Source organism: Neovison vison, chromosome 5, assembly GCF_020171115.1.
Source record: "Neovison vison isolate M4711 chromosome 5, ASM_NN_V1, whole genome shotgun sequence".
Classification (NCBI taxonomy): domain Eukaryota; kingdom Metazoa; phylum Chordata; class Mammalia; order Carnivora; family Mustelidae; genus Neogale; species Neogale vison.
Window position 1 is genome coordinate 69728661 of NC_058095.1, and position 15323 is coordinate 69743983.

General features: G+C 61.1%; 1 protein-coding gene across 9 annotated transcripts in view; it reads right to left on the bottom strand.

Annotated features, from left to right (window-relative positions):
* Positions 1–2355: 2355 nt before the first annotated feature.
* PEMT (phosphatidylethanolamine N-methyltransferase) overlaps positions 2356–15323 on the bottom strand; it is a 79884-nt gene continuing 66916 nt past the window's right edge. For 8 of the 9 annotated variants that reach the window (XM_044249280.1, XM_044249284.1, XM_044249285.1 and 5 more), the window contains 4 exons: positions 7984–8129; positions 5545–5656; positions 2912–2986; positions 2356–2661 (listed from right to left, as the gene is read on the bottom strand). In XM_044249280.1, coding sequence (XP_044105215.1) covers positions 2604–2661; positions 2912–2986; positions 5545–5656; positions 7984–8129 — 391 coding nt within the window. In that variant the 3' untranslated portion in view covers positions 2356–2603. Of the gene's footprint in view, positions 2662–2911; positions 2987–3376; positions 3439–5544; positions 5657–7983; positions 8130–15323 lie in introns of all 9 variants that reach the window. The other variant, XM_044249281.1, reaches the window with a different exon arrangement.

The window sequence follows — 15323 nt, forward strand, 5'->3', positions numbered from 1 at the left end:
CTCCTACATGTTATTTACTTGCAGTGCTTAGAGAGGAAAGGGAACTTTAAAAATATTTACCAAGTGTTGAGGGCCCCTTGGAGGGTGGACAGCTGGCCCCCAAGGCAGGATCTGGCTGCAGCAGCCGTATCTGGATCTGGTGGCAAAAAGCAGTTTACGGTTCCTGAAAGCCGTCTGGGGAGAGCACCGGGTAGGCCCCCTCCAGGGGTGGAGGTGAGTGGACACTTCCCGCGAGAATGTGCATGTCCAGGTGCCATGGCACCAGCCCGAGCCCCGTACCCACCACAGCCACCACCTGAACGGGAACACAGTGACAAAGAGCTCGTATTCCCCTGACAGACTCCCCTCATCACGCCCAGGTCACAGCCATCTTTCAGTTTCCTCTTCAGCACTGAGCTCTGCTCCCGTCACAACAGATCTTCACAGGGGAGCCCACTCAGCCCACCCTGGGCCCCTCCTCCCACCGCCATGTGGTCCCATGGGGCAAGCTTCCTGGAGCTCCTCGGTTCTGCCCTGACAAAGCCTTCAGGAGGCCAGCATATCCTCAAAGGCAATGTGCGCAGAGGTCCTTGTGGAGGAGTGAGCTCTCTGTTCCAAGGGGTGTGCAAGAAGACACAGAGAGTGAAGCACTGAGTATGATCAGACTAGATTCCTCTTGGGGCCCGTCAAGGCCTGAGATAGACTCTGGATTCCAGAAATCAAAGAAAAGGGCTCAAGGAGTTCCCTGGGTGATGAAGGAGCTGTCCAGCTTGCAAAGCCTAGACATCTGCTGCATACACAGACAGGCATGAATATCACGGCCCTGTTACAGGGTCGGGGGGCAGGCGCTCCGAGAGCTGCATGCACAGGTGGGGAGTCTGCGTGGCGAGGGGAAGGCCTGGCCTGTGTCCTCAGAGGGCTGGTGGCCTGCAGATAAGGCAGGCGCCCGGAGGAGGGGCAGGCCTGGTACACTCGGCCCTGCAGTCAGAGTTGACCAACAGGCCCCAGATGATCACATGGGCCGTTCCTCCTGGCGGTGAGGCCCATAAGGAATTAGAAGAGAAATGTCAGCCTTAACCAGAGATGCTGAGTTCAGCCCAGGAGTGTGGGGGGAGACTTAGGTGCTGGGCCCAGGTCCTCCGGTCCCACCCAGGAAGCCCCATCCCAGGGCCCGGGGAGCCCCCAGCTCTCTTCGACTCCCCCTCCCTCAGCGAGAGAGAGGGACCTTGAACTTGGGGTAGCACAGACCTATGCCTCCTGGACAAGTCACCCAGCCTCAACCACCAAACGGGGGTGATCCCCGCCAGGGTGGTTGTCTGGAGACACCAGTGTAGGGCAGGGCTCCAGAGCAGCTGCTTGCCAAATGTCCGTGGTCCAGCCTGGCCAGGCCCTTCCCCTCCCTCCACAGGCTCGTTCAGTGCTAGCAAGTCCAAGGCAGAACGTGAGGCCTCACTCCTTCTTCAACCACAACGCCTTTGCACAGCCCGCCCCCACCCCATGGCCACCTTCAGGGGCATGCAAGGTCCCATCCAGACACAGACCCCTCGTAGGCCCAGGGGTTTTGCAATGTGACTGCATCTGGACTTTTCTGGTAACTCTCAGATCACTCCACAGAGATGATCTGTCTCCAAGGCCAGCTCATCTAGCACAGACCTGGTGGCCTGGGGTTCAGAGAGCATGAGGTCACGGCCCAGCTTTCTGAGAATGTGGTCATGCCTCAAGGGGCACCAACTGGGCCAACCCACTGGTTTGACCCCCAGGGGCCAGGCACCTCGTGGCTGCTGCTCCTCTCTTGCTCAGTCCTTCAGAGCCTGCTGCTTTGGGCCCCTAAGCTTGTTCTGACCACAGGGCCTTCGCATTTCCATTCCAACTGCCTGGAATCCTCCAGTTTGCTCTCTGCTCATTTGGGTCTCCGCTCAAATGTTACCTCGTCAAGAGAGCCCTCCACCGCCATGGCTAACAGGGGCTCCCACTCCCACCACGTACTTCCATGTTGGTTTTAAATTTTTGCCATATTTTTTTGCTCTCTGATCATTTACCTGGATGGCAGCTCTCAGAGGCTGGGAGCTCCATGGCACGAGGCGGTGTTGGGCTGCTGGGTGTATGATGCTACCCCTACCCTGAGGCTGGGCTGGCTCCCCAAAGGAAAGAGACAGAAGATGGGATACTGGGGCAGGGGTGAGGCAGGCCATACAGAAAGCCCAAACATCCAGGCAAGTCCCTTCCCTGCCTAGTGTGGATGGTGGTGCCCACCTAGAAGCTGAGAGGCTTCAGTGAGGAGAGCCACATCAGCATGGCCTGGAGCCCTCAGGGGAATGCCCCACTCCCCACAGCCCTAACCACCCCCCCCCCACCGCCAAACAGAGAGCTGGAGGGGACGCTGGCATCAGGGTGCCTTTATTGGTGAGTTAGGACATACTGGGAGCAGCAGGGTGGGGGTGGGGACTCAGTGGCCAGACAACAGCATGTCCAGGGCCCCCAAGGCAGAGGTTTCCAAGGCACTGGAGTGGCCCTCGCCAGGCGCGAACACCGAGCAGCAGCCGGGGCCCCTCTCCCCACTGCAGGGCTTGACACTCGGGGCAGGCCGGAGGCAGCAGACGCTCAGCGACGTGGCGCAGGCCCGGTCAGCTCCTCTTGTGGGACGGGGAGGCTTTCTGCTGGTAGATCTGAGCAGTGAAAGGCCTGTGGGCAGGGAGAGAAGCTCTGGTCAGGTCTCAGGGGTGATGCCACCACCTCAGGCCATGCACCCCACCGGAGTGTGGATGGAGAGGGGTGTCTGCGTGGGGCAGGAGGCTTAGGCTCCCTCGGCACCTCCCGTCCAGCACCCCCAGGCTCCACTGAGCCGGCTTGAAGCTTGCTGCTTCAAGCAGTGATGGGGAGCCCGGCCCAGCTTGGCGGTCGTGCTCCTTGTGTGTGACAGGTGTCTACTCACTCCTCGTACAGGATGGCGACCATGTAGACGAGGGCCACAACCGCGGTCAGCAGCAGGCCGGCGGGGCTGGCGTGCCTGCGGAGAAGACAGTGTCAGATGCCGAGCCCAGCCTTCTCTCTCAGAGTCCTGACCCACTGGCTGCTTGCTGACCATGTCTGGGCTGGCTCCATCCTCGAATGGGGGCCCGCACCCCTCTTCTCATGCCCCTTGTCCCCCAGCTCAGGACACAGCGGGGATGAATCAGGAAGGAAAAAATGGCCTCTCAGAGTCGCCCGGGTGGCCAAGCGGGTCCTTTTCTGCATAGAGGGCGGTCCCAGGGGACCTGCCCTTCACTGATAGTGTCTTCAGGTTGTCTTCTAGAAATAGGTCTGGTGTCCCCAAGGACATGTGGAGTGTCCAGTGGGCCCTCCGTGAGCTCCCTGCTGGAAGGGCCGGAGGGCACCTGTTATCCAGCTGTGGGCCCACCTTCTTCTAGCTCCCTCGGATCCCCGAGGCTCCACAGGGACTGGGATGCAGCATCTGGATGGCTGGGAGGAGAAAGGGAAATGGGTTCATGGGCCCCCCCATTCTGTGGACTCTGTTCAAATCCTCTCCCAGGGCCGCACAGGCTGTCTGCCCCTTGCCACGGCCAGGGGAGATGCCAACACCTAACAGAGACCCTTCTGGGGCTGAAATGAAATCTGCTCTCCCGGAGCTTTACTCACTGGCCCTGGTTTGGTTTTCTAGAGCAAGCAGAGCCTCTGCACTCAGAAGTCAGGTACCCCAGGAGCTGGGGAGGAGGCGGGCAGCAGGCGGGCTCCCACCTGGGTGGACCCGCCAGCAGCCAGCTCAGGAAGACAGGGCCGGGGATCTATAGCCAGTGTTGCTCAGACCGACCCCTGGGATGCCCCCACACTGGGCCCTAACCCATGCGCCCAGTGGGCACTCCCTCTCCATTCCACGCACGTGAAACTCCACCCCTTTCCAAGTGCTGCCCCGCTCTTGACCTTGACACGCTAACAACCCGGTGTGGAGAGGATCATCTCCTTCTGCAGATGGGGAGACTGAGGCCCAGATGGAGCCACATGCCTGGCCCTGAGCCCAAGGCGGTGGCAGGTCTGGTCCTACGGAACAGGCGGCACACCCTGGGGACGGGGCGTCCCACTCAGGCAAGGGAGCTAAGAAGGTGAGACCTGGACGGAGCAGGAGGCCCCGGTGCCTCATGCCCCCGGGAATCCTGATGCGAGGTCCACCAGGGGCCCAGCACACCCGGCAGCTCCAGGAAGCCCCATCCCTGGGGCCCCTGGTGGAGGACAGCATCTGGCAGCTCAGGTAATGGCCTCTAACATCTCTCAGATGCCGGGCCACATCCTGAGCCACAGAGGAGGCCCTCTCTCATCACCGTGTGGCTGATGTCCTCCTGAGGGGGCCTCCGGGAGCCCAGGCTTCTCTAGGGCTTCATGTTCCTGAGAGCCATGGCCCAGCAGCCCTGAGGTGGAGGTGACATCTCACCCAGGCACCAGGCACCCCACTGGGGCACAGAGGGGACCCACATGTGAGCTCGGCCTTTGGAAGGACCATATGAGCACAGAGGAGGGAGCTGGGGTGGGGGGGTGGGAGGGAGCAAAGGGTTAGGGAGGGCTTCCTGGAGGAGGGGACACACAAGCTGGGGTTTGGAAAGACTAAATGAGGGTGGAAATGGAGAGAACAGAGGGTGTGCTGGCAGTGGGTAGGGAAAGGAGGTCAGCAGGAAGAATCAAGAAGCTGTAGGGTGGGCCGCAGGGAGATGCTCAGTGAGGGCAGGGGCAGTGACTCTAGGGGTACGGACCCTTCCCCCCTGGGATCCCGCTGCCCAAGTTCAGGCAAGGGGACTGTTTGGCCTGCAAGTGGGACTGGGGCAGGGGAAGACGTCCCGGCCAGACCCACAGATCCCCCTTCAGCTCCTGGCACTCAAAGCCCAGTGCTCCGATCTGGGCTGCCTTGAAAGGTGGGGGTTTCAAGGAAGGATCACGCTCCTGACATCCCACCATTTGAGATTCATTCCTTTGTGTCCTGTAACTTCCTGGTGTCTGGGAGAGACTGTAACACTCCAGGCACGTGGTTTCAAGTGTTCAGTAAAAGCAGAATACTGTCTACAGGAAAACACCCCACGGAAGGAGCCCTAACATCCAAAATGGGCAAACAGGAAGCGTGCTGGAGGGGCGCACAGTTGGAACCCCAGGGCCCGCGGCACTCCCGCTGCCGGCTCCTCACCAGAGGTCTCTGTACAGCCTGAGTGCTAGAGGCGCTGGGGGCCCACTGGCCCTCATGTTCTAGTGCATGGCTGGCAGCTTATGGTCTGTATGCCAGAAATGGTTTTTACATTTTTTAAGTGGTTAAAAAAAAAAAAAAAGGAACGGAGTATGACATGACCCACAAAAGTATATGAAATTGAAATTTCCATATCCATAAATGAAGGGCTGCTGGCTCCGGCCACGGTCCCTCCTTTACCCACTGTCTCCCGGCTGCCTGGGAGCTACAGACGTGGGCCTGGGGGCCTCGCCTATCCCGTCCTTCAGGAGGAAGTTCGGAAGTCCGGGGATCGCCTCAGGCCCTAAAATGACAGAAGGCTGTCCCCGCCTGGGGCAGCCCTCAGGGGCAGGCCCAATACTCACATGACGGCCCAGCCCAGGTAATTGGCTGTGCTGCCCCAGTACATGGGGTTGTCCAGGACGTTGAATGGGAATGTGGTCACTCTTGCCTCCTTGAGGATCCCGAAGTAATCACCTGTGGACGAGGCAGGGCAGGACCAGAGGCTCACAGGCTGGCCACACCATTCCTGAGGGAGACCCCAGGGTGGGCACCTTGGGATCTGCCCTCCCGGAGGGGCCAGGCCAGCTGGGGGCCAGGTTTAACCCCTTCCAGGGACACCCTGGGTGCTGGGCCCACTCAGGCCACAGGCATGCAGACGCCTTCAAGGACCTTCCCACCCACGATCTGCTCCTCTCCCCTGCCTTTGCACATGCTGTTCCCTCTGCTAGGGATGCCCTTCCCTGCTCCCTGTCCAGCCAGCGGCTTTCTTCCTTCAGCATTTCTCCCTTAGCTCATGTCACCTCCTGAAAGAGACCCTTCCACTCTCGAAAGCAGGCCTGCCTGCTGCCCACTATTTCTGCCCCCAGATACTCCCTTCTCACCCAGCATGTGGCCTGGGTGAGCGCCTCCCATGCGGGGGGGAAATGAGGGGGTCCATTCCGCTCCCCCACCCTGGACCACCCACCACCCAGAGGTCAGCCCCGGAATTGTGGCCGCCAAGGAGCCCAGAGCAGCTGGTCACAGCGGAGAGTGCAACCATCAGATGGCTGACCCCAGCCTGGCCCAGCATCCGGCAACTCCAAAATGTGGCCACGTGGCCTCCCCCAAGGCCGCTCTAAGGGGCATAGAGGCACAGACGCCTTGTCGGGCGCGGGCCCACGGGCAGCCTGCACGCCCGCAGGCACCGTGCTGCTCACGAAAGGGCACCGGCGCATCCTCCCCGCCTCCGCGCCCCAGAAATGCCTCTGAGCTTCATTGGAGACAGAAGTAGGGCAGCCGCAGGCGGGAGGAGTCCGCTATCTGGAGACAAAGGGCTCCAGGGACACAGGAGGCACCTGGGAGGCTGCGGAAGGCTTTCTTCCCAGGAGGCAGGAAAGGGGCTGTGGGCCCAGAGGTGGATGGCACAGAAACCCGCTTTGGGGCTGACTCATGGAAGGGACGCGGCCGCCGTGCCCTACATCCCTGGCTACTGGGCTAGTCACTGGCTGCTCATCCTGACTGGCTCCCCCAGGCAACTCCCCACCACCCCCGACCCTGACCTCCTACACCGGCCCCTTCCCAGTTCTCTGCCCACATCTGCGCCGCGCCTGTGTGCTACTGGGCTACTCACCCTGGTCTTCAGAGGACCCAAGGCAGACAGGACAGTACCTCTCCTCCCTCCGTGGCCCTTCCTCCCCCACGACCCCAGCAGCGCAACCTCTTTGTCGCTGGGAGAACTTTCCAGGTCCTCCTACCCAGCAGTGAAGCCTCAGGCCCCTGCCTGGCCTTCAGGGACACCTGTGACATGGCTCCCACCTGACCTCCACCCCTGGTCAGACTGGACCTCCACACACAGGCCCACCTGCCTGCCATCCTGGCCTGGAACTTGTGGTTTGCTCCTAGGCCTCCCGCCTGTCCGCCCCAGTGTGTTGCTCCCTCCCAGCAGACCCAGGAGCTCCCAACGCCTCTTCCCACCTTCTCGCCTACTGCCCCTCTCCGGGCCCTGGGCACCTAAAGCTCCAGGCAGACATGAGGCGTAACCCGCCTAGGGTCCCGCTGCTGCAGGTGGGCGACCGGCGCAGCTCCCACCCCCTGCCCGTGCTGCTCCCGTGAGTCTCCCCTGCCTGTGAGTACAGCGCCCTCAGAGCTCCCAGCTCTCCCCTGCAGCCTGCAGGCCCCAAGTGCCTGTGGACAGAGAGGCCCCCAGGCAGACTGGGAGGGCACTGGGGACTGCCCCGGGCGCTGGGGACTGCCCCTGCAGGGGAGGAAATTGAAGCCAGCTCAGTGAAGTTGGCCAGGGGCTGAGAGCAGGGAGGACCCAGGAAGCCCTGACCCAGCCCATCGGAGGGATGGGCACCTCCCATGTGCCCCTGTCTGCTGGGCTCCTTTTCTGGGCTCCCTCCTCCTTTCTGTCCCTGTCCCCAAGATGGCCTTGCTCTGGCAGCCTCCACCAGCTGCACTCCTTCTTGGGCAAGTTGCTGATGTCATGAGGACTGGAGCCCAAAAGCCCCTGAGCCACAGGCTGTGGGGAACACAGAGCAGGGACAGTAGCATCCCCCCAACCCACACCCGTTCCAGACCTGCACCAGCCCTGGCTTGTGTCCCAAGGGCAGCAAATGGCAATGTCACCTGGCCTGAAAGCCAACTGGCCAGATGAGATAAGCAAGCCTCCCCGGCTAACCACGGACAGGCAGGGGCCTGCAGAAGCAAAGGGCCCAGAGCCTTAGACTTAGGGGCAGAGCAACATACCAGCCAGGCACCACCACCCCCAGGACCCAGAGGGCATCTGTGTGCTACTGGCCCCCCAGCCCTCAGGGTCTTACCTAGGAAGGTCCCAGTGAAGCCCAGGGCGAAGAAACTGGAGAGGACAAAGGTGCTCCCCACTCCGAGGAGCACGAGGCCCATACGATAGGCCGTGGGGTTATCCAGACTTTCCATCTTGGGCTGGCTCAGCATGGCCTGCGTGAAGCTGTGGGGCAGGGGGAGTCAGGAGGTCACTGCCATGGACAGGGGCTGCCCTGCCCTTCCCCTCCCCCACCCCGTCCCCTGGGTGACCCCCAGAATAGCCGACCCAGGGATCTTAGACTCAGAGTCTGCTGAGGCTGGGCAGGTGGCGCCAAGCGAAGTCGGCTGCAGGTGGAGTGCAGGGGACGTGGACAGCACAGCCCTGCCCGACAGGGGCTCCCTCCAGCCCCAGCCCCACTGCTGCCAGCAGGGTAGTGACCACAATGAGGAACCTGGGACCCGCTAACATTTTTGGTTTTCGAGAAGCCAGAAGTCGTGACTTGGATTTAAAATCCCCTAATTATTAGAAACAGGTGAGAATGACATGTTAGACTCTGCGAGGCCGTGGGCCAGGTCCAGCCCACCAGTTTGCAAACTCTGGTTCCTGTGCAGTTAGCAACAGGGACTTCAGAGGTCATTGTGGCTCCAAAAGGAATGGCTGCGTGCCCCTGGCTGCACCCGTATCCCCCTGCACTTGGCATATGCTGCACGGGCAGGTGGCATTCCAGGCCCCTGGTGGACCCAGTGCCCCTGGGAAGCCTGGGGCACGCTCACCCCTTCCCTGGCCCCCACGTTTCCTGTGCCGGGCTGGCCAACATCCCAGGTGGCCCCTCAGAGGCTCCCTATGTCTTCCCCCCATCCCCAAACGGCCCTAGCAAGCTCCTGTCGGGGCCAAGCCATCGAAGGCCTTGTTGACCAGCAAGTGACAAAGGCGGGTGACCACGCTTGTGGGTTTGGAGGTTCAGGTTCCCTGCATGGCTGCTGCAGACGGGACTCGTGGTGGCGCACAGGAGCACGCTGAGACTCTGCCTCGCTAGCGGGGAGCTGGTGCTCGTGGGAGGACACATCCAAAGGAAAGGGTGTGTGAGGGAGCAAGGGCACACGTGTACCACTAACATTCACTTTCCATTCCCCCATGATCGTGACCCTCAGAGCACGGAGGTCTCCTGCCTCTTGCAGGACAACTGCTTGTACCCACTCTGTACCAGGGACCTCTCAGCAGGGCCGCTCACTGTCCACCTACCCACCCACACAGCCAACCACCTGGCTAGCCTCTACCCATCCACGCTTCCATCCGTCCACCTGCCCATCCATGAGTCTATCCTCTGTCCATCCATCCATCCACCCCTCCTTCCAACCATCCACCTCCCATCCATCCAACCATCAGTCTGTTCTCCGTCCATCCATCCATCCATGCACCTACCCATTAATCTATCCCCTATGTATCCACCCTTCCACCTGTCAGCCATCCATGAACCTATCCATCCGTCTGTCCACCCATCCATCTGTGCATCCATCCACCCATGCATCTGTCTATCAGCTATCCTGTATCTATCCATCCATCCATCACAAAGCAACTCTTTTCATAAGGCTCTTGCAAGCAGAACAAATTCGCCATCCTCACTCATTCGTTCCATTGGCAAATCCCAATTATTGTCAGACTATCCCGATACTGAGTGAAAAACCCCCTCCCCAGAACATTCTCCTCCAACTACTTTCAGCTCTGGGAGAACAGAGGCTGCTTCTCCTTCCCTCGAGTATCACCCTGGCATCTGGCACATACCAGGCAGGATGGGTTATGATACATTTTCACCAACTGGAGGAAAAGCGGCCCCCAAGTCCACGGTCTTACCTTCCGCCTGCGGCAGAAGCTGGCGGGGCAACCCGTCCAGCAGCAGCATGTACATCAAGGAGCACCCGGCCACCGGTCACGCTGCCCACACTCCCAGCTCTCTGCCCACCACTGCCCTCCCTCCGCCTCCCTGCTGCCCCGGTTCAGGGCCACTGTGCAGATCCAGGCAGAGCTGCTGGGACGGCTCAGGGTCACACACACACCCATGCCCCATCCCTGAAGGCCCTCACCTGACTTTCTGGTAAACCACTGGCCCTCATGCACTGGGCAGCCCCGTGACCCAGGGCCCCTTCGATCCCACAGACCCAGCAGCTCAGGTCCCAGAGCAGGCAGCTTCAGCACTGGGCCTCGGCACCCTCCCCATCCCTGCTGTCTGTAGGAGGGTGTGGGCCCTGCCAGGGGCTCACCTGCAGGCCCTTGGCTCCTTGGCAACCAGGGCATGAAGGATCACCCCCCACCCCTCCCCGCAGAGAGAGAATGTGTATATATGCGCATGAGGGTGGTGGGTGGGAGGGGCTGGACTGGGGTACCTGCCCCCTGCCTGGTTCTTGGGCTCCACCTCCCTCAACATAGCTCAGGCAACTGCTCCTCCCTGCCTGGGCTGACCCCCGGCCCCCAAATCTAAGGACATGAGGCACGGGGGCGGGGACCCTCTGACCAGCCCAGCACACCCATCTGCCTCGAGTGCTCTGGTGGGCCCCCATGGCAGCCCACCAAAAGAGCTCCTGGCAGAACAGCATTCATGCCCAGACAGACTTGGGTGCCCAGAGCTTTGGCGTCTGCCTCTGTGTGACAGCAACAGTAAGCCCTCGTCGTCCCGTTCGGAGCCTCGGCCAGTGGCTGTGCCCACTCTGGTAAGCACGAATCCTGTCAGGCTCTGCCTGTGGGGCTTGTACACAGCGGGAGGGACAGAGGTGTGCAGGCAGGGTGACACCATATGATGAAACACCACGTGCCACACGATGGCCACAGGGGACAGGGTGATCCAGATCCAGGCTGAAGCTGGGATCTGATGAAGACATTCCCCAGGAGAAGGGGATGATGAGGGGGGAGAGCATTCCAGAAAGAGGAACAGCCCCAGCAGAGGCTGGGAACAGAGCCTGGCCCAGGAGCTTGGGGCGCAAGCAGCCTGTTGCAGAGACCTCAGCCTGGGGCTGTCCAGCCCGGGCGGTGCCCTCCGAGTGGGCAGTCACGGCTGCGGGGGCGCAGAGTGGAGAGCGGCCACCATAGCCGCGGGGGCGGGGGCAGTTCCAGGCTGGGGCACCGAGCCCAGCCACAGCCCGGATGGGACTAGATACGGGGTTCCAGAGAAGCTGGCCTCGGTGTCATCTCCTCTGCCAGAGTCCCTCGCATCCTCCAAGAAGCACGCAAGTCCCTGACCCTGAGTGCGCCTAGCACAGCGGCAGATGAAAATGGAAAGTTCTTACTCTGACCTCTGGCGTACAGGGCGGAAGCAGCGTCCCAGGGCAGGGGCTGGCCTTGCTGTTAAAGCCATCTGGTTGGAAGCAGATGGAGATTCCTAAGAAAGGGCAGATCTCGGGCGGGTGATGGGAAGGAGAAGGCCCTGAAGTGTGGGGGACGGCCCCAGACTCGCCCCAGGGGCCCACCCGTGGCCCCTCTTGTAGTCCTTCACCAGTGGGAAGAGATGAAGAGAAGGGCCCACGGGGAAGCACTCTCCCACTCCCCACAAAGCACGCGGGGGCTGTTGTCTGGGGTTAGCACAGACAGCAGGCGATGCCCTTCCCAGGAGCTCTGTTCAGACGCCCTGTGCGCCACCAGGCCCCACGGGCGTCAGGGTTCCTGGAATGGCAGGGCCCGGCCCCGATCAGGTGACCCGTGGTGTTCCAGCTCCTCCATTAAGCCAGAAGGCACAGTCCATTCCCCACGGAAAATTAATGGAGGGATGAGTGGCTCTGTGAGCCACGCTCTCCGTAATAGAATGAAGTAATAGGAGGCAATTTCCTTCGGAAAGATTCCGCACTGGGGGTGGGAGTGGAGAGACTCATCCATTTGTCTCGGGTTCTATTTTTATAAAACTGGATTGAGCTTTCGGTCACCCGTGTGACTTGAGGATGTCTGTGCTCTGCTCCCCTAAAATCCGGGAATCCAGGGTGGAGGCGAGGAGAGGGTGTCACAGCCCGTTGTGTCCCCGCCACACACCAGGCACCCGGCTTGGCCACATGCGGCGCCCACAGCCCCGCGACAGGCCTGTCCCCTTGTCTGTCTGCAACGGACCGCCACTGACAGACTCCGGTCCTTCAAGGGCATCCTCACCAGGTCGTCCAGGCAAACCTGAGCGGCAACGGCCTTCAGACTCTACCTCCCAGGCTTAGGTTAGCTCACGCCTCGTGGTTCAGCCCAGTTATGCAAAACTATCCATGAACATGGGCCTCTGGTGGGCTGACTTATTTTTCCCTAATCCACATTAAAATAGACCTATACGTACTAAAACAGAAGAAAACAAAAATGCTCACCCACGTCACCCCCTACGAAATCGTCACACAGCGAGAATTTAGGGCCAGGATGCTGTACCTTGAATGAACACAGCACCTTTTCAAAGCATTTCCCAAACCCATCACAGGCAAGAGAGGGTCTGTCTTATCTTACAAATAAGGAAACAGATGGAGTGGGGGTGGGGCAGTGGGGAGATGAGTGGGCAGGGGCAGGGTCCTGTGTTTGCCTTCTCAGCTGTAAGTTCTTGGCCCCCACTGCCCTGGAGGGGAGAGCGCCCTCTACCTGGGCCCCGACCCCAACATCTGGGCCCACCCTGTTGAAATGCAGGGTTGTGTGTCCCACCCGCCCACAACCTACTTGAAATCCCACAGCCAGGCCCCTTTTGCCTCAGGGTAGCCTAACCCAGTCTGTCTGGCCACACTCCTGGTCAGGCAGCCAGCTCTCCAGCTGCTCCCACCTCTCCTGCCTGCGCTGATGGGGCGGGGGTTGGGGGGCACCATGCACAGGCCCTGGCCACAGTTCACAGGCTGGGCAGGATACAACAGAACACTGGGCATCAGGAAGTAAAAGGTGTCTAAGGGAAACCCCTCATTCCCACATCCATTGGTTGCCCCATCTCCGGATTCTAAGTCTGCATGGACCTCTGGGGCTCGCAGCTCTGGCCTTGGTCTTCACCTGCCTCCTTCTGGAGCGCCTCCACTCTGAACCGCACCTCTATCTGAGGCTCTGCCCCAAGGCAAACCCCAGTGCCCGCACCACCTGCAGCGCCAAGGCTGACCCCAGCCATGCCTCCTGTTCCCTCTGCCTAGAATTCCCTTCCACCTGCTCCCTGCACCCAGAGCTCCCTTCCCATGGGGCAGGCAGACCTCCATGGGGCTTCAGCGTGCAGGCCTGCAGAATCCCTCCCCCTGCAGGCCCTGCGAACATAGGTGAGGGGCATTTGCAGATGTAATTGCAGTTCATCGAAAAGGAGACTTACGCTGGCCAGGTGGGGATGGATGGAGGAGCCTTTCCAAGAGGCTCTGGAGGTCAGAAAGAAGTCAGACTTTCTCCCGCTGGCCTAGCAGCCGAGCCCCACGCTGTGGGGAGGACCACATGCCCCCGAGCAGTGCAGATACTAGGAGTGGAGGGCCTCCAGCAACCAGGATAACACTCCTCGAGCCTGGGGGAGCCCCCACATTTTCACTGGCCCTTCTGACAGGCCCCTCGGCAGTGAACTTGGGGCAGCCGTGGTGCGCTCCTCAGTGTGGCCACCTGTCCACTGGGCCTGTCCCGACCTCAGCCTGTGAGCAGTCCCTGAAGGGCCCTGGATGCAGCAATGACCAGCACACGGACACCACCAGGACAGAGAGCCACCCATGCGGGGACGCCCCAGCGATGTGGCCGGCCCATGCACAGACGGGGGTGTGTCTGGCCTGCACCCAGGCAACTGGTACCCGGAGGAGCAGGTGGTTTGCTCCCCCGGCCACGGCCCAGCCCTGTTTCTGCCAAACGTGTACCCTAGCCTGTGCGAGAGGCCGCCTGCTCCTGCTTGCCAGCCCCCATGCTGGCACACCCCCCCACCTCGTTTCCACGGGACCCCAGACAGTGCTGCAGCGTACTGGAACACGGGCGCCACTGAGTGGCTAGCCCGCATAGCAGAGGCTCCCTGGCGCCCTGAGGCCGCTCCCCCAGGAGGAGGTGGCAGGGGGTGGCTGGGGCCATGCTGTGTCATCCTGGCTCCAGGCCACCAGGCTCTGCAGGGGATGCAGCCAGCAGGGCGGGGGCTTCAACAGATGCCCCCCAGGGGCTCTCCAGGCCTCCGTCTCCCTCACGCTCCATAGCCAGAGTGAACAGGTCTGCACCAATGGCTTCCCAATAAGGAGCCCACGCATCCTGCTGGCGGCCCTCAGACCACCTCTGGTCGCCTGGCTGGGGCAGACCAGCTGACACGGATGCCTGGCCCTGCCCCTCTGGACCGGTCACCACCGCGGGGCCCTGGTTTCATGCCTGGTGGACCCACAGCCCAGTGCTCTCCTGACACCCCTGCCCAGGCCTTTACCAGGCACGTGCTCTGTGCTCCATTCAACGGTCCCCCCACCCACCCACCCTTACACTCTGAAATGGCTAAATGGTGAATTTCCTGTTATATGTATTATTTACCACAAAAGAAAAAGAAAACACACAGGAATCAGACAAAGGCACATATGAGAAAGGGCGCTCAAAGGGGGCGGGGAATGGAAGAAGGCTACAGGCAGGAGGGGGTCTTGCCAGAGTTCTCACAAGCGTCTTCTGGAAGCCCCACGCCCTGACATCACTCCATGCGGCAGAGGGAAGGACAAGTGGGAGAGGGTCCGGGAGGAGGGAAAGTGCCTGCTACTGGGAAAGGTGAGCGGAGAAAGCAGTCCTGCCTGCGAGCACGTTCCCTCTCGTCCCAGAAACTTCCTGGTGTGGCAGGTCCAACCAGGAGAAAAGTCATGGGCCGGAAGTCACGGGCTGGGCCAGTGCCAAGAACAAGAAGCCAGGAAGGAGGCCGAGCGGAGGAGCTATTAGCTACAAGAAGCGGGGCATGGGGAGGACTACTTCCCAGCTCTCCCCAGGCCCCGATGCAAGAATGAGGCAGGGAGCTCTTTGCGGGTGTCTACATGTCTGGAGCTGGGTTGCTGGGGGCCTGTCCCTTTGGTCTCCTAGGAACCCACAGTGCTGGGCTGGAGGCCTGCAGGAAGGAGGTGCTCCCATCAGGGAAACAGAGACCCGGGGCCCCCGAGTGTCCTGCCTCCAGCTGGCATCCAGGCAGAGTGGTCCCTCCTTTACCCACTTCCTACCGGCTCCCGAGCGGAGCATGGATTTCTGCCCACATCACTGCCCCATCCATATTACTACAAAATGGTGCCCGAGGCAGGATGGCATCGGCTCGGCCCAGGGTTCCCCTGCATGGCCAGACACTCAGAGAGGAGCTGGTCAGTGAGGACGGGTGACTCCAGACTCCCACTCCACTTCACACAGGAGACCAAGACAGTCTAAGTGACCTGCTCCAGGCCTGCCCATCGGAAGCAGAGCTGAGGCAGCCCAGGGCACCTGCCCCTTCCCCAG